The sequence below is a fragment of the Dryobates pubescens genome, chromosome 14 (genome assembly GCF_014839835.1).
Source record: "Dryobates pubescens isolate bDryPub1 chromosome 14, bDryPub1.pri, whole genome shotgun sequence".
Classification (NCBI taxonomy): Eukaryota; Metazoa; Chordata; class Aves; order Piciformes; family Picidae; genus Dryobates; species Dryobates pubescens.
In genome coordinates this window covers 2,083,877-2,105,644 of record NC_071625.1, presented here as the reverse complement: position 1 = coordinate 2,105,644, position 21,768 = coordinate 2,083,877, and the positions used below count along the sequence as shown (strand labels likewise).

At 48.6% G+C, this 21,768-nt stretch overlaps 2 protein-coding genes across 2 annotated transcripts; one reads left to right on the top strand and one right to left on the bottom strand.

Moving 5' to 3' along the window:
- Window positions 1-449: 449 nt before the first annotated feature.
- Window positions 450-6,127, top strand: CTHRC1 (collagen triple helix repeat containing 1). The gene is made up of 4 exons (XM_054167352.1): window positions 450-690; window positions 3,419-3,640; window positions 4,508-4,724; window positions 5,973-6,127. The coding sequence occupies exons 1-4, from the start codon at window positions 559-561 to the stop codon at window positions 6,113-6,115; spliced, it is 714 nt and encodes a 237-aa protein (XP_054023327.1). The 5' UTR covers window positions 450-558; the 3' UTR covers window positions 6,116-6,127.
- Window positions 6,128-10,236: 4,109 nt separating this feature from the next.
- SLC25A32 (solute carrier family 25 member 32) lies at window positions 10,237-21,675 on the bottom strand. The gene is made up of 7 exons (XM_054167453.1): window positions 21,495-21,675; window positions 18,522-18,672; window positions 16,655-16,740; window positions 15,077-15,237; window positions 13,183-13,296; window positions 12,565-12,710; window positions 10,237-10,449 (listed from the first exon to the last, which is right to left on the bottom strand). Exons 1-7 carry the CDS (start codon window positions 21,664-21,666, stop codon window positions 10,314-10,316), a joined length of 966 nt encoding a protein of 321 aa, XP_054023428.1. The 5' UTR covers window positions 21,667-21,675; the 3' UTR covers window positions 10,237-10,313.
- Between the last annotated feature and the right edge of the window lie 93 nt (window positions 21,676-21,768).

The window sequence follows — 21,768 nt, the reverse complement described above, 5'->3', positions numbered from 1 at the left end:
TCAATCGGGCAATACTCAGTTCTTCGACGAAAGTCCAAATGCCGCTGCTGTTTGAAGAATTTCGTGTGCTTTCCTTGTGCTTCTGTGCAAACAACATCAGTGGTTTAAACCCATCCGCTACTTTAATCACCGTTTCCACTCAAGGTGCGTCAGGCCCCGGCGATCTCCTGGCAGAAGGGCTCCTGCATCAGAGAGGTGCCCGCACAGCAGCTCCTGGCAGACCCCAAGAGGGTTGTGTGGTGCTCCGAGGTGGGTGTCCGCCGCCCCTGCAGCCCTGCTGCCGCTTGAGACGGCACGGTGCGGCCGGAGCTGCCGGCAACGCCCGGGTAGAGGTCGGCGGGGCCCGGCCCGAGGGGGCGGGAGCCCCCCGGCCCCCGTGCCAATGGCTGCGGGGGGACGGCTCTGCCTGGACGTTCCCGCTCGGTTACGGGATGGAAATTCCCGGCCTCTCCGGGGAGGGAGCTTAGGCTATGCTCTGAAAGGCTCATTTATCCCCGCGCTGCCGCCCAGAGCGGCGGACCCGGGCCCCTTCGCAGCAGCCTCCCCTCCGCTCTCACCATGCTCCGCGTCCCGGCCGCCGCCGTGGCCCCTCTGCTGCTGGCGCTGCTGCTGGCGGCCCCGCCGGCCGGCCGCTCCGACAGCCCCAAGGGGAAGCAGAAGGCGCTCCGGCAGCGGGAGGTGCTGGATATGGTGAGGGGGAGCGGCGGGGGGCGGGCGGGGGGCGGCTCGGCCGCTGCTTTATTGCAAAGCTTGGACAAAAGCGGAAAACGGTCGGGGGCTGGGACCTCAGGCGGCCGCGGCGGGCCCTGGGGGCTCCTTCCTCATGCTGCTCCCACCCCGTGCTGAATCGGGAAGTGCTGAGAGGGTGGGACGGGCGCTGGCTGGAACCGCGGGGGGTCGGCGGCTGGGTGCGCGTCTCCCTGGTGCTCTCGCTCGGCTCGGAGCCTGAGGGTCCTGCCGTTAAAGCCGGCGCCGTCTCCTGCTGCTCCCGCGCCCCGAGCCGGCGAGGAGGCACCGCGACGGGAAGCCCTGCGCCCAGCTGGGCTTTGGCCGCGACCCGGGCAGCGCTGGAATCTCACAGCTCCTGCAGCACGGGCAATGAGACCTGCTTGGTTACTAACAGGATGGTGGATAAATCGCAAACCACAGAAAGAGCCGTGAAAGAGCTGTGCTTCAGGTGCTGCGAAGGCTGTGCCTGCTCCTTGGATTTCCATCAGTGCAAGTCCCCTTTGGCTCCTGGGCTGCGTACTGCTGTTTGCAGTTCCACTGCAACTGGAAACGTGAATGCGTTGGGACTATCCCGTCTCAGGGATGGGAGAAAGGAGGGAGATTTTCCAGTCACTGGAATGTAGAAAGCAGATGTGAAGCTCGTTCCGTGAGCTGCTGGACTGTTGTTCATCTCCTGTGGAAGATCAGTGGCGGGGCCATTTCTGCCATGATCTTCAGAGACATCCCCCAAAGTGATGTGCTGGAAGAGCCATCGGCAGCACAGACCTCTCCCTTCCACGCTACTTTTTGCTTGCATTGTGGAAATCGAATTGCATCGAAAGAAAGGTGTTTGCACACATGGAGGAGCTTACAGTTTCTGTGGGAGTAGTGTTTCGGGGTCCTCCGTTTCTCTTGCCTTGCTCCATGCTTTAGGGTGCAGCAAAGTGCAGGTAAACAGATGGCATCCGAGTCAGACACAGCCCCGTAGCACAGAGGGCTTCAGCCTTGCAGAGCAGAATGAAGGCACATCCCAGAGGGGACCCTGCCTTTAGCAGATGTTTTAAAATATTTCATTTCCAGCTTAAGAGAGGATGGCAGACTTGATTTGGTAAGCAGAGATGACTTTAGTTGGAGTGGAGCCTGAAGCCCAGGTAATGCTTTCACTCCCATACATTGTTTGGGTTGTGCAGTGGCTAAGCCACACTCCCTGTAGGGCTGGTGGGGGCAGCTCTTCTTTCCTGGTAGCCCGGAGGGACAGGGCGGTGGCAGCTCTGAGCTTCAGCAGCCCCAGTTCTCGCTGATTTCCACGTCCTCAGGATTTCTGTGGTAACAGTCACTGCTTCTGTGGTGAGCCAGGCACTGCTACAGATCCGGTCCCACTGGAAAGTAGCAGCAGAAGCAGATAACCAGCGCTGTGCGAGACAGAAATGGCTTTGCAGTGTTCCTGCAGTCCCTGGGTGGGTGTGTGCCTTGCCAAGGAGCTGTGGCTCCAGATAACTTTCTTTTGTCATCTCGATGACAATATCTCAGTTTCCACTGCTATTTGCCAACATTGTTTTCCTTGGTGAAGGTAGTAAGGGAGTCCCAGCATCCACTCCTCCAACTCTCTTCAAATAGTCGCCAATTTTATGTATGGAGTGCTTCCAACTGAGCCTGTGATGCCCATGCACCAAAGCACAAAGGAGCAACCCCAGAAGAAGGAAGTTCACCAATCTGTCCAAGGAGAGAGGGCAGGGGCAGCAGGTTCCAGCTCTGCAGTGCAGATAGCAGCATGGCTTGCAGAGGGGCAGCAGCTGAGAGAAATGGGTGTGAGAAAGGGGAAGAGCAGAATGTAGTCACCTGTGAAGAGCTGCAGTGAAGACTGCATGCAGCTGCCAGTCACCAGAAGGAAGAGCGTTTAAAGTGAAAGCTGTGCCATCACCAGCTCCTGCAGGCTCCTGCTCAGTGCTTCTGTGCCTGCTCCACCAGCTCCACACATGGGTGCTTGCCCTGGCATCCAGCACAGGTGCCACCGTGGGAAGGAGCTCTGGGCCACCCAAACCTCATACGGTGTGAAGGCAGAGTGTGTTCACTTGCAGTTTGGGAGAGCACCATTTGAGCTTGCCCAAGATTGTGATGTTGGGGACGATGTTGCTTGTGCCATCCTCCCATCTGTGCCTTCCCCCTGCTACCAAAGGGGATCCCCAGTTCAGGATTATTCTGGGGTGCAGCTTACCACGTTCATACCAACATCCAACATGCTGTGTGAGGTCTGGAGTCTGACTGCCATGCCTTGACTGTTGCAATGTGATTCTGTCCCAGGAAGCTGGCATTGACCCTGGCTCTATATGAAATGCAGAAGCTCCTCTACTATTAGTTATTGTTTTGTTAGCTTTATCTATTTTTTAATGGAAGCTTATTAGCTGAGACAGTTAACAGTTAACATGTAACTGGAGTTTTCCAACAGGTTTTAATCCTTGGACTAGGGCAATGTGTAATTCTAGGATTTATGCCTCTCTTCATAAAATCATTGGCTTCTTAATTGACAGCACATCCTGCTGGTGCTGCTTATCTTTGTAACACTACTTTTCTTTCCCACTTCCTCTGGGGAGCCATTTTCTGGCTGATTTAGCCCCTTGGCTTGTGTCTCCACAGGGGTTCTGTGTTGTGCTTGACTTGGTTAGCCTCCTCGTTAGCAGACGTAAGCAGCAAGGTCTGTTGTGTGTTTCAGTACAACGGCATGTGCTTGCAAGGCCCCAGTGGCGTTCCTGGACGGGATGGAAACCCAGGAGCCAACGGGATCCCTGGGACACCTGGGATCCCAGGCCGGGACGGGCTGAAGGGGGAGAAGGGCGAGTGCATGCACGAGAGCATCGACGAGGCCTGGACCCCCAACTTCAAGCAGTGCTCCTGGAGTGCACTTAACTACGGCATCGATCTTGGGAAGATAGCGGTGAGCTAGCTGTGCCTGGGGGGGCTGCACTTCACCAGCCACAGCTGGCTCTAGGCCTGCCTTCCTCAGCTGGGCAGCGCAACCCCACACGTTTTTGCGTTGAAGGGTGTGAAGCCAAAGGTTTAGCAGCTGTGGACTGATCTCAGCTGTGTTTTCCAGCTGTGTGCCCCTTTCACTTCTGTAGTAGTGTTTTGAAAGCATGCTGTGGCTGGTCTAAGAGTGCCTTTAGATCTGAGCTGTAACTGTAAGGCTGTGAGGCACACTACCAAAAATGTACCTCCAGCTCTCTTTCCCCTTCTCTCTTTCCCCTTCTCTCTTTCCCCTTCTCTCTTTCCCCTTCTCTCTTTCCCCTTCTCTCTTTCCCCTTCTCTCTTTCCCCTTCTCTCTTTCCCCTTCTCTCTTTCCCCTTCTCTCTTTCCCCTTCTCTCTTTCCCCTTCTCTCTTTCCCCTTCTCTCTTTCCCCTTCTCTCTTTCCCCTTCTCTCTTTCCCCTTCTCTCTTTCCCCTTCTCTCTTTCCCCTTCTCTCTTTCCCCTTCTCTCTTTCCCCTTCTCTCTTTCCCCTTCTCTCTTTCCCCTTCTCTCTTTCCCCTTCTCTCTTTCCCCTTCTCTCTTTCCCCTTCTCTCTTTCCCCTTCTCTCTTTCCCCTTCTCTCTTTCCCCTTCTCTCTTTCCCCTTCTCTCTTTCCCCTTCTCTCTTTCCCCTTCTCTCTTTCCCCTTCTCTCTTTCCCCGCAGAGGGCAGGACCTAAAGGGTTTAGCCCAAACACTCTGAAAGAAACACCAGTCTCTGTACCATACGTTTGGGACTATGGAAGGCAAGCAGGTTGAAATGCAGAGGTTGCTACCAAAGCCTTTTTGCCTCCCCTCAGGAATGCACCTTCACCAAGATGCGCTCCAGCAGCGCTCTCCGAGTCCTCTTCAGCGGCTCGCTGCGGCTCAAGTGCAGGAGTGCCTGCTGCCAGCGCTGGTACTTCACTTTCAATGGAGCAGAGTGTGCTGGGCCACTGCCCATCGAAGCCATCATCTATTTAGACCAAGGAAGCCCAGAGCTGAATTCCACTATCAACATACACCGAACGTCTTCAGGTAGGTGTGCCAAGAGAGGCAGTAGGAGACCGCAGCAAATCTAGCGAGCAGGGGCAGAGTACACTCTGCCTTAGGAAGACAAAAAGGCTGAGGGAAGAGGTTAAGGAGTGGCCAGCTGACACTTGTTGCCCTCACTCTGCTGCCCCACAGGTGACTATGAATAGTACTAGAACTATGAAGAGGGACTTGATGACTGTGGTATCTTTTGTGGCACTTGTGTCCTGCAGTTTAGAAGTGGAGGTTTCTAGCCAGACAGTTCTCCTGATCTACTCTCAGCCATTCTGCTCTCCTATGGAGACAGGCTGAGAGAGTTGGGGATGTTCAGTCTGGAGAGGAGAAGGCTCTGGGGGGTGGGACCTTAGAACTGCCTTCCAATACCTGTAGGGATCCTCTAGGAAGGCTGCAGAGGGACTTCTCCTGAGGGTGTGTAGCAATAGCACAAGAGGGAATAGTTTTAAGCTGAGAGAGAGTAGGTTTAAACTGGATCTTGGGAAGTTCTTCAGTCAGAGGGTGGTGGGATGCTGGAACAGGCTGCCCAGGGAGGCTGTAGCTGCCTCCTCCCTGAGGGCATTGAAGGCCAGGTTGGATGAGTCCTTGAGCAGCTGAGTCTAGTTGAGAGGGGTCCCTGCCCATGGTGGGGAGGTTGAAGGAGATGAGCTCTGAGGTCCCTTCCAACCTGAGCCATTCTAGGGTTCTATGCTTTATCTCAGCACTATTTCATGCCTGCATGAAATCTAATGTCTAGAGCTATGACAGTTCTTTTTCACCAAGGGGTAGGATCCACTTGTCTTCATGAACCCACCTCCAACTAGTGGTGCTAGTAGGTAAAAAAGGGCAACAGAAGCAGAACTTTATGGAGAAGCAGTGAATTAGGAGTGCAAAAGGTTACAGGTTGGCAATCACCTTTGCAGGGCTTAGCTGTGGAAGCCAGGTATGGTTGTGTCTCTGTTCCCCTCCCTCCCCATCACTGCTGACAAGATGGCAGGATGGGATAGAAGGCACATCCTAGCTACTAGCTGGTTAACATGGAAGAAAGCAGATACAGCTCCTATGTAGCCATCTTGTGGAGTGTGACATGCTTCAGGTACTGCAACAGACACTGAGAAGCAGCATGGACAAAGAGTGGCTCTGACCTGTGGCCACACCTCTGAGTCACTGCTTGTATTTCTGACAGTGCTACTCAGGTTTAACTAACTAGCATGGGCTTGCTGTGGAACACAAAGTGACCCCATTTTTGTCTTTAACCAGTGGAAGGTCTGTGTGAAGGCATCAGTGCTGGCTTGGTGGACATTGCCATCTGGGTTGGGACTTGCTCAGATTATCCAAGGGGAGATGCTTCTACTGGATGGAATTCAGTCTCCCGAATCATCATTGAAGAACTGCCAAAATAATTTTCCCTCCCTTTTTATATATACAATTTTTTTTTTGGTACACTTTTCTTCAGGATTTATTTCTGTAGAGTTGGATGCAAGCATTTGACTAAAAGGCATCAATCTCTGTAGTCTTTGCCTAGCCTTTTGTCTTGCTTCTTCTTGCACGTTGCAGAGGCTTTCCTGTCGTCATCATTTCAGACTATAAATATCAAACCCAAGTTCCTTAGCTTTTTAAACTGTCTTACCTATGAAGATATACCTCCATGTAAAGAACCAACTGTAACTTTTTGTATCAAATAAATAGGACCTTTTACAAAAAAAAAGAGAAAAAGACATCCAGGCTCTTTTACTGACCACCTAATTGTTTGCAGGTATTTCCCATGGGGCTGTGATACATGATGGAGATTCTTTTATAAGACTTCCTAGAAAGTGCTATAGAAGTAAACTCAAGTCTTGCTTTTAGCCTTTGGAGACCATATGTAGCATCTGCTCCTGTAAACCTGACTCCAGAACAGGATGCTCTGCTGTCACAGTCTTAGCAAACTCCTGGTGATCTGGGGAAGAACAATCCCATGGACCAGTACAGGTTTGGGACTGACCTCTGGGAGAGCGGTGTAAGTGAAAGGGACCTGGCAGTCCTGGTGGACAGGATGACCAGGAGCCAGTAATGTACCCTTGTGGCCAAGAAGGCCTGTGGCATCCTGGGGTGTATCAGAAGGGGTGTGGCTAGTAGGTCGAGAGAGGTTCTCCTCTCCCTCTACTGTGTCCTGGTGAGGCCACAGCTGGAATATGGTGTCCAGTTCTGGGCACCTCAGTTCAAAAAGGACCTCAGGGAACTGCTTGAAAGAGTCCAGCACAGAGCCACAAAGCTGCTGCAGGCAGTGGAACATCTCCCTGCTGAGGACAGGCTGAGGGAGCTGGGGCTCTTGAGCTTGGAGGAGAGGACCTGAGGGCTGCCCTCATTGCTGGTGATAAAGATGTGCAGGGCAGTGGGGGAGGACAGAGCCAGGCTCTGCTCAGGGATGTCCAAGGACAGGACAAGGGGCAAGGGGTGCAAGCTGGAGCAGAGGAGATGCCAGGCAACAGAAGGGAAAACTTTTTCCCTGTGAGGGTGCCAGAGCCCTGGAGCAGGCTGCCCAGAGAGGTTGTGGAGTCTCCTTCTCTGGAGACTTTCAAAACCCACCTGGATGTGTGACCTGCACTAGGTGATCTTGCTCTGGCAGGGGGGCTGGACTGGGTGATCTTTTGAGATCCTGTCCAACCCATAACATTCTGTGATGCTGTGACTTAACTGTGCCCTGGATGATGTGGTAGGAGTTAAATACCTCATTCTGAATAACTAAGTAGAAATAGACCATGCAAGGTCTCTTTCCCTCTTTAACTTCTTTAATGACTGGGTTTCTCCACTCCTAGCATGCAGATAATAATTTCTCAGTTACAAAACTTAATTTCATTGCTCCTAAAAAAAAATGAATTCTGGATTTATCCTTTCAGGTAGACAGCAATTGCTTTGGTGTCAGTTAAAAGCTAGCTAGATTAAATAGTTTGGAAGATACAGAAGTAAGGCAGGTTAAAATGCCTTGGCATCTTGCAGGCTGGACAAGTGTCATCACTGCTCAGGCCAGCACACTTTGCTTCCCTTTTGTTGCTTCCTTCTAAACGCCATAAAAAATTGTCCAGATTCTGAAGGGAAGCAACAGTCACATCAGCAAATCAAAGTGAAATGAATGAAAAAAGGCAAAAAGCTTGTACAACATGCAGAAATCTGAAATTAAAAGGGGAAAGCCCCAAACCAACCTGAAACCTGAGATCAGGAATCGAGTTCATCTATTTGTGATTAAACCTCAGCCTTTTCTTTTCTTTTTTCCCTGAAGAGGCTGTAAGATTTTTTTCCCCCAGACATTTCTCACCTTGGTAGCTCTTGTTAAGGCTGCTAGGGGAGTGGAGCACACCTGCAGCTAGGAGAGCATTCAGGCTTTCCCAACTGCATGCCTGAAACAGCCTGTGTGTGATACTGCTGCAAGCCAGGAAGTTACACAGTTAGTAGTTTGTCTCTGAAGAACTCTGCTGTTTTCATTGGCATGGAGGATAGGTTTGAAGGTATCTGAACACAACCAAGTTACTGTGAACTAAGCTATGGTGTGAATGCACAGAATGCCAGTTAATATACAGTAGCTGATTGTGTACATACATGCTTGGAGCCTGTCTTTGCATTTATCCTGGAGCACAACTCAACTCTTCTGGGCTTAGAGCAGACCAATCCAGGGTAGGAAGTGCACAACTTTCAATCTTTCCTTTTCATTTATTCACACATCTTCAAAATAGGTTTTGGACCCTGGGCAGCAGAGCTAACTTTGGGTCTCATTAAACTCATTTTGGGTACTGAAAAACACAGAAACCCAAGTGAGCACTCTGCAAAGGCAGAAGTTAGGGATCTGGACAGGAATTTCCATGGTAAATTTCCAGTAAATTTGCTCTTCAGCTAAGCACAGATGGAAACTTGCACCATAAACCCCAAGGCTGGCCAGAAGGGTTGCATGGCATTTGCAGATGAGATTATCAGTAAAGAGGATAGGATCCTGGAGGAGGAAGTGTAAAGTATGCACAAAATGTGGCATGTGGCAAGAGTATCAACTGGAACAAGCAAGTGAGCTGCTGAATGAAGATCCAAAATATTGAGCAGTTTCTGTAGCCTTTCTGATTTTGACTTAAAACTGAACCCAAATCTCTATTCTGTTCATTGGTGTGTTTTGTGTGTGTGGGGGGGAAGCCTTGTTTCTGCTTTAGGTTAGTCTTTGTGTTAAGTGGGAAACTTCTCTAAGTTATTGTCCTGGTGTTTTCCTGGGTAGCATTCTCTGCTCCTAATGAAACTGATCATTTCCCCCTACCTGCTGAGTAATTGTTGCACATTTATTTCCTTCTTAGTTAAGAGAGACTTCTGAATACCTTCCCATTCCCAGCAGAAGGCAGATGTGATGGCTAATAATGTCTTGTCTTAAAGAGCTTGAAACAGACCCCAGCAAAGCCAGATCTCCTTACCAGCCATCACTGCCATGCAGCCAAACCTCACTACTACACCAATGCACTGAGGTGAGCTGTAATTCAGGTTATCCAAGTTAGCAATCAAGGTATTGTTACAGTCCTGTCCTTAGACCAAATCAGAAGCTATTAATGGACTCTGTTGTTGTTTTAAAGCAAGTCCTATGCACAATATTTGTTTAGACTGCTTAGAGAGTTGGGGTTTTTTTTGTGTCTCTGTTTGTTGGTTTGTTTGTCCCCAGGGAATACTGTTGAAAATAAGCATGGTCATAATTGTTGTAACAGTGACTTGAAAACTCCATCACTATGGGATTACTAGGGAAAAACCCACCCTCAGTTTTCAAATGTAAGCATTTCCTTAGTGATATTTGGACAGCTGTTTCAGTTATGGAGATGGATTCTTGCTCAGAGAGCGATAGGACAGGCAGGGGAGAGGGAAAATGAATTAGGAGTCAGCTATGCATACAACACACACTTTGGTCTGGTGCTAAAAGCAAGCCAAACCCCACAATGCAGATGTGTCCTGGTATGAGAGAAGAAGAGGGTTTCATCAGACTGGCAGCTATTCAAAGCCAGGAGTGTACAGCCCTTCCACAACACAATTTGGCTTTCCAAGCTGCACCCCGCTGAGGCAGCATTTTTGTGTTGAACGAGCAATGGAATTTGGAGCATTCCATGTCCAACAATCTGACAGCACAGAGGTGGGTGCAGAAGAGTGCTGTAAACAGCTACAGACATACTTTCTTTATGAGGCTCAGATAAAGATTTAAGGGAGTTCTGACAGACCCCAGAGTTGCTTTCATCTCTTTCCCACTTCTGTAGGAGCAGAAACTGACCAACTGTTATCTTGAGGCTTGTCAAAACAGTTCAGTCTGCTACTCCAGGCAGGCCAGGACGAACTGAACTGCTGCACAGCTGCCTTCACCCAGCCACAGTGCTATTATTTCACAGTGCAGAGACATCTGTTTCAGGCAGACACAGCTGATTCAGAGAGGAAGGCAGCAGAGCAGGAACATTCAGTAGCAGAGATGTTGGCAGGGCTTTCTTGTCTCCAGGTTCTGTCCTCCAAATCACTAGATCAGTTCACAGTGGTGGGGAAGGCAGCTGAGCCAAATCTCTCCCAGATCATAAATATAAAAAGAAAAGATAAACTCCTTATGAACACAATCTCATACCTTTAATTGCTTTCTTTTCTGAAACCAAGTAAAAAAGAAGACACATTTTCATACACCACAAAGGTAATGCAGCAGGCAGGAGTCACTCTGATCACGTTGGCAACAATTCCTTTGTAAAATCCATGAATTCCTTCTTTCCTTTAAAGACAGAGGAAAAAAAAACAAACACTTAGCTTTAATTTATGTCTGATTTCTATGAACATATATTAAGCCTGACATTTTTCTTCTCACACCCTGACTGACTGCATCCAGCTCTGGACTCCCTGGTTCAAGAAGAACAGGAAGCTACTTGAGAGAGTCCAAGGGAGGGCTCCAAGGATGCTGAAGGGATTGGAGCACTGCCTGGTAAGGAGAGGCTGAGAGCCCTGGGACTGTTTAGTCTGGAGAGAAGACTGAGAGGGGATCTGATCAAGGTCTCTACATACCTGAGGGCTGGGGGTCAGGAAGGAAGGGACAGGGATAGCCTCTGCTCACTTGTGCCCTGGGATAGGACAAGGGACAATGGATGGAAACTGCAGCACAGGAGGTTCCACCTCAACATCAGGTAGAACTATACTGCAAGGGTCACAGAGCACTGGAACAGGCTGCCCAGAGAGATTGTGGAGTCTCCTCCTCTGGAGACTTTCCAGCCCTGTCTGGATGTGTTCCTGTGTGACTTGTGCTGGATTCTATGGCAGGGGGGTTGGACTCAAAGATCTCCAGAGGTCCCTTCCAAGCCCTCACACCCTGTGATCCTGTGATTTCAGAGTAAGTTTTTGCTATAGTGTTTAAAGAGCCATAATGTGTCAACTCCTAACCCATCATTTTCTCTCCTGAACATACAACAGTATTCTGTAGGTCAGTTACTTAGCCTGTGGTTTGAATGGGTTTCTCAAATTCAGTTGTCTAAGTGGGAGGCAATTTTCTTTCTTTCTTCCTGCCACACAACTGGTTAAAATAACTTCAAATTGCTGCAGCCTGTTCCAGAAAGCATTAACACATTTAATCTCACTGAAGCCAGCAAGGCTGAAAGGCTCAGTGGTTCTGGGTCATGTAACAGAAAACAAGCTGACAGGCAACATAAGTCAGCATTTATTTGCAGAATGAAAGCTCCTGCTTCAGAATTTTGATTCCACTGCCAGTAATTGAGAATCTAACTTCTCCCAACTTCCATCTGAGCATTGATGGTAGGGCTGTTAAAATGTTTCAGACTTTTAATCTCAGCTCCCTGTTTTCTGGCTTCAGAGGTGTAGGAATACTTGGAGCAATGAGTACAGTTAACACAGAACCTGGGAAGTGCTGGGGTGTGGTTTGTACTACCTGCCCCCAGGGCTCTAGGCTGCACTTGTTTCTTAGTGAGTACAGAGGTGGCCCCAGAGTGACTGCATTCAGACTTTATCAGAATAAGCTTTCCTATAGAGTGCAGCACTGAAGGGCACAGTGCTGAGCCATCAGAGTCCTTTTCAGTTTGAGCTTCAGACAAAATGGTTTGTACTGCTATGAGCCAGGTGTGGTCCTGGACCAACACAGCCTTGGTTGCTCATCAGGAGGCACCACTTAATAGCTCAGGAATTATCTGACTCCATTCTCCTCTTTCTAGCAGTATGCTGCAACCCAGAAACTGTCCAAAGCAGGATCAGCACTGGGTGCATCCTGCAGAAGTTGGCCAACCCTAGTGACTACCAAGTTCTGAGTCAAAACTCTCACATGCCCTGCAGGGCTGAGGGAAAAGGGTTTGGTGGAAGATATGCATAGGTGTGAGCTAGCAGGTCTCTAAAGGTCCTGTGGATGCTGGGACTAGACTACAAATGCAGAGAGGTCCCAAGGTAACCCAGGGAGCTCAGTATGAACAGCTCTGGCTAGCTCACTTCCTCCTGCCAGGAATTTGGCTTAGTCACAACTCCCAGCAGCACAGCGCTGCTGTCTTGTATGATAATCTAAAGCAGCTGAAGTGAGACTTCATTGTTTCAGAGCCCAAGACAGTCAACTCAAGGCTGTTTTTTTAACCTGTAAGTGAAGTTTGCTGAGGAAGAGAGAAGGGAGACAGAACAAACAGAAGCAACTTGCAGGATAGCACTGAACCCCTCCTATCTCCTCCTTAGTCCTTTGATTATTGCTGTTAGTGGCATCCTGCACAAATGGCTTCGTGCAGCTAACCTTTGGTTTGCTCTGAGCTGCAGTGGTTCCTCAAGCCAGCATGGAGGCCAGTAATCATAGTCCTGATTCTGCAAGCCTTTCTTCCCAAGATGTAAGCTTTGACTCCTGCATGCCTACCTCCATGTCCTGTGGATCACATCAAACACACCAGAGTAGGTATTGTGCTGATCCTGAAGGCGAGCTCGCACCACTTGGTAGGGATATGTTGCTGACACAGCAAATATTTTGGATACAGCTGCCATTAATATGTACTCCACAGTGTTCTAAAAGCAACAAAAAACACCAGGCTTGCCTTTAGTATGGTTTGAACCAGCCAACTTCCCAAACTTTTCTTTGAAGTGTTGAACTAAATAATACACTGGATTCTTCTCCCTTATCTTACATACATTGAAAAAAACATGGTAGCATTCATTGGCTGTAAAATGTGTGTGGTGCTCTCTCATTCCTTTGCCCAGCTTGCACTTGACCAGTTTTCCTTGTTAAGTGTTGGAGACCACCACCCATGATTCCATAAAGTAAGGCAAAAAGACATTCCTCCCTCTGAAATTCCCCAAACACCTGCCAAAATAAGGAGCTGCTTTCCCTACAGGAAAAGAACACTCACCAGTTGCTTGCTCCTAAAGTGTGAAAAGGAATTGTTCTACATTCCAATTAATGCATCAAGGGTTTGGAGAGCTGGCTGTGACCTGCTTATTCACCAGCCACAACACACATTTTTACTCTTAAGAGTCATACCAGTTTTGTATCTGACACTCTGTTTCTGTATTGGTTGTATCTCAGTTTCAGATCCTCATATGCCATGAACTGAAGGGCTCCATGTGAAGTTCCAAAGAGACCAGGCACAAATCCCTATCAAAAAAAAAAAAAGGAATAAGCCAATGTTAAACAGTAATGCACAAAAACTGAGCCCAAAACTCTGTGGCTTGACAGAGCTCAGCTTACACACATATAGATGTCCTCTGTTACTGCACAGTAAGACTCAAAGCCATTCTGGGTTGCTCTTCGTAATGGCAGGAACCAAAGTGCCATAGATGTTACTGTTCTTCAGGTGCCATACAGGCTAAAGACAGCTCATGAGTGATAAAGGTAAAGCAAGTGGCCTAGGAACTCCACAGACCATGAGCAAGGCCTTAAAAAGCTGGTCAACACAGTTCAGGACTGGAAGAATGCAAATCAAGCTGCAGGCTTGCAAATGTGCTGCTCAGTGCCTGTCCCCTTCTGGGGCCTGCAACTGAGCTCTTCAGTTTCTACCTGAGACTGCTAAGGCAATACCCTCCTCACCCTTTGTGTGCAATACAGCTCTGCAGCTCAGGGCAACTGACAGAACTTCAGCTGCCAAATTGCAGATAAAGCGAGAACAAAGAAAACTCCCCCAAAAGCAGAACAGGGAGGAAGGCAAAACTAGGGAGAAGTCAAAGAGGCAGCTGAAGAGGTGCCTTTTTCCTCACTACAGACAGGGTTGAGAGAACACTGATGTCTCACTGAGGCTGCTCAGTGTGCAGCACCTATTCAGGTCACCTTTTGTGCAGATTTAAGCAAGTAATTTACTCTTTCAAAGCAGGCAACTGGTTCAGTTCCCCACTTGCAGATTAACACTACAAAGTGTCTAGTGCCAAAGGCAGCACATAGAATTAGAGAGAGAATTAACCAGGTTGAAAAAGACCTTTGATATCATCAAGTCCAACCTATCACCCAACACCATCTAATCAACTAAACCATGGCACCAAGTGCCTCAGCCAGGCTCTTCTTAAACACCTCCAGTGATAGCCAGAAGTCAGCAGCCATTGGTTTGTGGCATAGCAGCCTTTCCACTTAGGAAGGATGGTATTTTTCACTGCAAATCAAAGAAGCTAATGTTCAGTAACCAAGACAAGTCCTAAGAGATAATGTTCTTGTACTATAGCATTACTTGGAGGAGGAGAGCCAGACTGAACTAAAATAGGTTTGTTCACACCTTCCAGGCACTGATGTCATGGCCTGAAGGAAGGAGGAGGCAAAATCCAAATCCAGTTGCCATCTGCTTCTCTAAATTAAAGGGAGTAAAAACCCCACACATATGCAGACCTTATTTAGAAGTCTGCAAATTTGATGGATCTAGAGATGACAGATTACAGACCTCAGTAACTGCAGGGCAAATGAGCAGTTGTGAAACTGCCCATTGTGGAAGAATAACATAGCAACTACTTTAGTCATATATTATGCTCCACAAGATGTCAGTAAGACAGAGACAGGGAATGAAATGGAGGAAAGCAACAGCAGCAGGATGGATTTCACTACTGCTTCCCCCCCTTATCCGAATTCTAATTACAGGAAGACTCAAAACCCCTAAACTGCCACAAGCAGCTTGTAGTTTACTCTCCTTTCAGCATGCCCACCCAACAGAAGATGGCTTAGCCATAAAGCTTCTGCTCTCTAGTGGTTTCCCACATGCCAACAGCACAGTGGCTTTTCCTCTAATTAAGCCTCTTCGCTTCGGCTCTTGAGTGGGAAAGAAGATTCACAGCATGCCAGTGAATGAGCTGTAACAAAAAATGCCTGGCCTGTCTTATTTTCAGACAAATACTTAGAAGTCTCCCCATGCTACTGAGCAGTGCCAGCCAAGCCTGGAAGTGGCATGGGGTTGCATTACCTTGTACAAGCCACGCACGCCCTCCGCCCTGTAGATCTTTCGGAGAGCATCGCACATTCCCCGGTACTGCCGCTTGGATGGATCCACTCCAGCGTCGTACTGGAGCACAAGTCGTGTCTTTGTCACCCAGATTGGGTTTGTAATACAGAGAGTCATGGCTCCTGAGAACAGAAGGCAGTCAGACTGATGGTTATGCCAGCTCCAAGGCTTGTCCCAGTTTGCTCAGTCCAACATAATGCAGACTTCTATGATGACAAAACTACTTACCCTACGCAAGCATCCATGTAAGTAAAACAGGCAAAGTTTATGCCCACCTCTGTTTCCCCCCTCTCTCTCTCTGCCTTCAAAGCTCACAGGATCACAGGATGTTAGCTGTTGGAAAGGACCTCTGGAGACCTTTGAGTCCAACCCCCCTGCACAGGAATGCATCCAGACAGGGCTGGAAAGTCTCCAGAGAAGGAGATTCCACAGTCTCTCTGGGGAGCCTCTTGCAGTGCTCTGTGACCCTCACAGTAAAGCTCTTCCTCATGTTGAGGTAGAACTTCCTGTGCTACAGCTTACATCCATTGCCCCCTGTGCAAGTGAGCACAGCCTGACCCTTCCTTCCTGACCCCCAGCCCTCAGATATTTATAGACATTGATTAGATCCCCTCTCAGTCTTCTCTCCAGGCTAACAAGCCCCAGGGCTCTCAGCCTTTCCTCCTGCTGAGGGCACTTCTGTAGAGCACAGAGCTTATTGAATATTCCTAGTACATTGCTTTTCTTGCCTCATCTTTCCACAGCTGACTGTGTAATCTGTAACAGATAGGAAAAGTAAGTAATTTCTTAGTGTACTCCTGATGATCTGACCTGTTCTTCGGGTCATTCATTGTCCAAAGTGGAATGGACACCTCAGTCATGAGAAATAATGTGTAAGCCTACTGACAGGTTAATAGAAGCAACCTGTTGTAGCTTTATAGGATATTGGAAACACAGTTGTGAATAATCCATGACTGGTTTTCACCTCCAAAAACATGCCTTGCATTTCAATGTTAAATGAATGCTCCAGTAGTCTCTAATAGTCTTCTACCATGACCTAGATTAAATACACCACAGAATCATGCAGGAGATGATATGTTAGAAAGAACATATTAAAAACCTTGCTGATGGAAGCTGTATTTTTATCTCAGATCTTTTAGTTTGTAAGAAAACTTGGACTATAGGTAAAGATTTTCAGAGGCCAATGGCCAGTTCACTTGCTCTATATAACTTCAGCAGACCTCTTTTCCAGGTCTAAGTGTTAAACAGCTAATGAGCTAACAGGCACACTTCTATAGTACCAAATATAGTACTAATTATGGAAGAAGTTTATACACAATGAAAACAACATCAAAAGGCACTTTGACAACTGCTGTTTCTGAGCAAAACTGAAGAGACCACAGGGATCTCTCTGTTCATCTTAGGTATACTTCATTTATTTAGAGACAATAAGTGGTTGTATTTAGACTGAAACATTTGCACTTGCCACCTGTAAGACAAAGCAGCAACATATGGAAAAGCTAGAAGCCCAAAACGAATCTTCTTTGTTTTGAAACTCACCAGCCTCTGCAGCTGACACGAGGTGTTCAGTTGCACTGAGACTTTCCATCTTCCCTTCCTTCTTGTAAGCTTTGATGGCATTGTAACTGGAAAAGGTAAAATACCTTTTGGTAAAGGTGAAAACAGGCCTACACCACAAAAAACCAACACCAGCACCCCAAAACAACTAAACACCTCACTTAAGATGATGGAAAACAGGTGGTACACAGCCTGTGAAAAGAGACATGTGAGCAAGATGTCTTTGTTTAGTTGATTCATTGATCTCCGAGCAGTTAGCTCTTGAAAGTGAGCTGTGGTGATACCTGTTCCAACTGACAAAGTATCACTGTCAGTGGCACTGCATCTTCACACAGCTATTGGACCTCAAGGTTTGACTTCTAAAAGAAACTGATTAGACAGCATCCTTTTGATTGAGAGCAGTGAGAGCAACACTGACCTTTCTTTCCTTGATCCAGCCTCCAGTCTTTGTGGATTGAGAAACTGCCAATGGGAAGCTGTAACAAAGCTTGAGGACTGAAGTACAGCAGTAAGAGTCTAGACAACTGACAAGTGAGGCTTGCACAGGCATACCAACTAACTACTCCCTGAAGAGTTTCAATTAGTAGGGGTCAGCAGTAAATCAGGTCATAGTTATAAGGCTAGTAAAGTAGAAAGATTATTGAAACATGAGATTTATAAGCAGAGCCCATCAACTCACAAGGAGCATGAAGAAAAGGGTCACTAAAATGGTTAAAAATCAGTTAAACATCTATCTTTAGTACAAAACTTTCTCATGGTCTCCAATTCTTAAGGCAACAGTTAAGTTTTTACTTTTGGTGTTGTTTTAAACACAGTGTGTCAGCACTTGGAAAGGATTCTTCAGGAATGATGTCACCATCTCAAGGTTTTCAGTTGTCACAGCATCAAGGGAGTGCACTGCACTTGGCAGAGTAACAGGTCTCTGACTCATACATTCTCAAACAGCAAATGATCATAAAGAGCAGCAGACCTGGGCTTACTGAAAGAACCACAAGTTGAGAAGCCACTTAGCACTTTTTGATACCCCCAAAGAATACAGAATACCAAATACAGAATTAACCAGGCTGGAAAAGACCTTTGAGGTCATCAAGTCCAACCTATCACCCAACACCATCTAATCAACTAAACCATGGCACCAAGTGCCTCAGCCAGGCTCTTCTTAAACACCTCCAGGGATGGTGACTCCACCACCTCCCTGGGCAGCACATCCCAATGGCCAATCTCTCTTGCTGGGAAGAACTTCTTCCTAATGTCCAGCCTAAACCTCCCCTGGTGCAGCTTGAGTCTGTGTCCTCTTGTTCTGGTGCTAGGTGCCTAGGAGAAGAGACCAACCCCCACCTGGCTACAACCTCCCTTCAGGTAATTGTAGAGAGCAAGAAGGTCTCCCCTGAGCCTCCTCTTCTCCAGGCTAAGCAACCCCAGCTCCCTCAGCCTCTCCTCACAGGGCTGTGCTCCAGACCCCTCCCCAGCTTTGTTGCCCTTCTCTGGACACCTTCCAGCAGCTCAACATCTTTCCTAAACTGAGGGGCCCAGAACTGGACACAGGACTCAAGGTGTGGCCTAACCAGTGCTGAGTACAGGGCAGAAGGACTTCCCTGCTCCTGCTGGCCACACTGTTCTTGATGCAGACCAGGATGCCCTCGGCCTTCTTGGCCACCTGGGCACACTGCTGGCTCATATTCAGCCTACTGCCAACCAGTACCCCCAGGTCCCTTTCTGCCTGGCTGCTCTCCAGCCACTCTGTCCCCAGCCTGTAGCACTGCCTGGGGTTGCTGTGGCCAAAGAAGATGCAGTGTACCTCGGAACATTACAGTGCACAGGACATGACACATCCTACAGTTCTACTTACAAGAAAAAGTAAAGACCCCAGGAAGCTCCTGCTCCCAACATGTTTGGAGTTACTCCTTGATATAAGCCTCGTAGTCCTTCATGCTTCCAGACAGTGCTCATGCAGTGGAGAATCCCGTTGTATTTTGGCCTCAGCTCCAAGCCGTCACTTACTAGGGAAGAAAGAAAGGATGCTGGAAACATTTCAGGAAGCATGAAGTTCAGCTGTGTAAGAGCCACCAGAGGAGCATACAGCCTCCAAGGCAAGCTGCACATGAACAGCAAACTGAATTGATTTTATAAGCTGTACTTTGTAAGTATTCTTTCAGAACTAAGCAAGAGTTGAGGTTTACAGCTTTGTAAGTCTGGAGTTAAAGAGCTTGAAGAAAAACCAACACAACAACCAACCAAATAATCTCTAAGCTCTGCAAGAGGAAAGTTCCCTTCATTCTGACATGACCAAATAAATGCACTGTTGTGCTTCTGGGTGAGCAGCAACTTCAAATGGAGGGGGTTTGTCTCTTCTCTTTAGGGCCCCTGCAGTTTCACATTGTATCTCAAGTGCTATGTGTTGGGGTGTTTGACAGCACATTTCTATAAGGGGTTTGGACAAACCCCAAATAACAACTCTTGAATTCATTCTTCCTCTTTTAAATACTCTACAAAGCTCTGAATGTTTTCAACAGGTTGTGTCTTATTGATGCCAGAAGACTCAAAGTTTATTTCCACCCACACCACCTGTGTTTTCCTTCCATTCTCATAGGATGGCTTTGGAGAACAGCAAATGCAGACACTCCTCCCACCCCATTAGCAAACAGCTGGCTCTCCAAACATTCAGACAATATCACTGTCAAGTAAGATTAACAACATGCAGGCTTTTGTTTGACAGGTTTGATTTGGAACACAGATGCTGGCATAACACACAGTGATAACTACTGTGCTCTTACTGTAGCAGCAAGAGAGTAAGGTGATTACTGATGACATGCCTGATAAGGCATGATGACAGGAATTAAGAGATACAAGCTGGAACAGAGAGAATTCTGAACAGAACTTTTTCTCCAGAGTGGTTAAATACTGGAACAAGTTGCCTGAAGAGGCATCTTTGGAGCTACTCAGAACTGCAGCAGGCAAAACTCTGAGCAGACTGTACCTGAGCAGGGGAGAATTCCAGAGATCTCTTCTGACCTGCATGACTGTGATGCCAGCATAGCAGCAGCTTTCTTTCTCAATAGAGACTGCCATTTAATGGAAAATTAATCACAGAGTTCTACAGTCAGTGTGGGCTTTGTGTCCCTACCAAAATGAATCTTGGTAATCAGGAATTCCAGATGTTTTCTCTTAGGTGCCACATTCATTATTCATTCTCCTTTGAACTTCATGTACAGTACTGTTTGCTGTGGCATGTTGATAAACACATTAGAGAGTGTGGGAAATCAGAGGCAAATGCCTGCCTGTCTCTGATGCTGCTGAGAATCTCTTCATGACACTGATTCCTGGTTGCTGACAAAACATAGGAATCCTTATTTTCAACCCAAACGAGCCTGTGAAAGTAAGTAACCTGCAGAGGTCACCTAATCCAATCCCCTGCTCAGAACAGGCTTAATTAGATCAGGGTATTCAGGGACATGTCCAGTTGGTTCCTGACTGTTTCCAAAGATGATTACACCTGGGTAACCTCCTCCACAGTGTGGCCACCTGCACAGTGAAAATCACTTTTCCTAATAAATGACTGGAGTTTTCCATGATCCTACTTGTGCCTGTTCTGTCTTGTCCTGCCTCCAAGAAGAATCTGGCTTCACCTTCTCTGTGTCCTCCAATCATGTAGTCACAGACTGCAGTAGTATCTCCCCTCAGCCTTCTCTTTGTGAGGTTGAGCTGATCCTGTCCTGCCAGCCTGTACTCCTACTTCCACGGGCTCCAGCCCCTTCCCCAACCTGGTGGCCTCCACTGCCAGTATGTCAATGTGCTCCTCGTACTGGTGAGCCCTAAACTAGACATAGGACTCCAGGTGCATTCTTACACGTGCAAGCACTTCTGCTAACTATGCTCTTCATACCACAGCCCAGGATGTGCCTGCAGTAGGATGTGGCAGGGAAGTGTTTGAATCCAGCTTTCCATAAAGCCTGCTTGGAAAATGTAATGCTTTGAACTTTGTAAAACTTCCCTGTGCCGGTTCAGTGTTTGTTTTGAGATCTTAAAACACCCACGAGTCCACTTAACTTAGCAATCCACAGACACAGCGAAAACGTTTCAACCTCTTGTAAAAGAGAGGATGATAAAAGGGCAACGTGTTTCCCTTCTCAACAGCAGAATCAAGAGGGAGAAGCCGACTTGCCTCCCTGCGGGAGCAAGCAAGACCTCTCTGCGGAACAGTGACACCTCTGTTAGCAACCGACACGATTATAAAACTGCTGTTATGCCCCAAGTGTTTGAAGTCTTTGGCATAAAGGTGAACTTTGAACACTGCCCTGAACCGTTAAAACCACCGTGCTGTGTCCCTGTGGCACTGGTAGCCCGCAGAGCGGGAGAAACCTGGCCGGCTCTCCAACGTGCCTGAACGCAGCCTGGGGCACTCGGCACGGTTTATAGACCCTAGAAATGACAGCAGGATCAAGCTTTGGGACAGAGGCGGAAAGAACCGGGGAACTACCCCTTCGTTTACTCCAAGCCGCGGGGCTGCCCTGCCATCGCCCGCTGTCACGCAGCCGTGCTCGGGTAAACCCACGCAGGCTCACCCGGCTGTGCCCTCCGGCAGGGAGAGCTGGAGGGCACCGCCTGGCACGGCGATCCCGGCGGCACTTGGATACTTTCAGCACGGAGCACGGTTTGCATCTGCAGCCGTCAGCGGCAAGCTCCCGTGACAGCCGACGTCGGGGGCTTTCGCTGGCGGCACACCTACCGCCCCTGCAGGCACCTCGGTCCTGCGAGGGCAGCCCCCGTGACCCGCAGCCTCCCCGGCCCGAGGTGCGGAAAGGGGGCGGCCGCACGGCCTCACCTGCGAAGCGGATCTTGACCAGGTCTAGCGGGTGGAGCACCAAGGTGGAAACGACGCCGCCGCTCAGCCCCGCCGCCAGGTTCTCCAGCTGTACGTGGCGGAGCAGGGAGCGCAGGGGCGACGGTGCCGCGGCCGGCGCCTCCACGGCGCACGCGGGCCGCTGGGCGCTCATCGCCAACGGCGGCGGCGGCGGACCGCGGGCAGGGGGCGGGGCGGCCGCCGCGCGTTGACAGCCGGCCCGGCGGCCGCGAGGAGCAGCGTCTCGCGAGAACAG

Excerpts from the sequence above, each read along its gene's own strand:
- CTHRC1 (XM_054167352.1), top strand. The coding sequence starts at position 559 with ATGCTCCGCGTCCCGGCCGCCGCCGTGGCCCCTCTGCTGCTGGCGCTG. Across the intron at positions 691-3,418 it reads AGCGGGAGGTGCTGGATATG|TACAACGGCATGTGCTTGCA; the intron begins GTGAGGGGGAGC and ends TGTGTGTTTCAG. Across the intron at positions 3,641-4,507 it reads TCGATCTTGGGAAGATAGCG|GAATGCACCTTCACCAAGAT; the intron begins GTGAGCTAGCTG and ends GCCTCCCCTCAG.
- SLC25A32 (XM_054167453.1), bottom strand. The coding sequence starts at position 21,666 with ATGAGCGCCCAGCGGCCCGCGTGCGCCGTGGAGGCGCCGGCCGCGGCA. Across the intron at positions 12,711-13,182 it reads GAGTGTCAGATACAAAACTG|AACACTGTGGAGTACATATT; the intron begins GTATGACTCTTA and ends TGTTGCTTTTAG. Across the intron at positions 10,450-12,564 it reads GTGATCCACAGGACATGGAG|GAAAGAAGGAATTCATGGAT; the intron begins GTAGGCATGCAG and ends CTGTCTTTAAAG.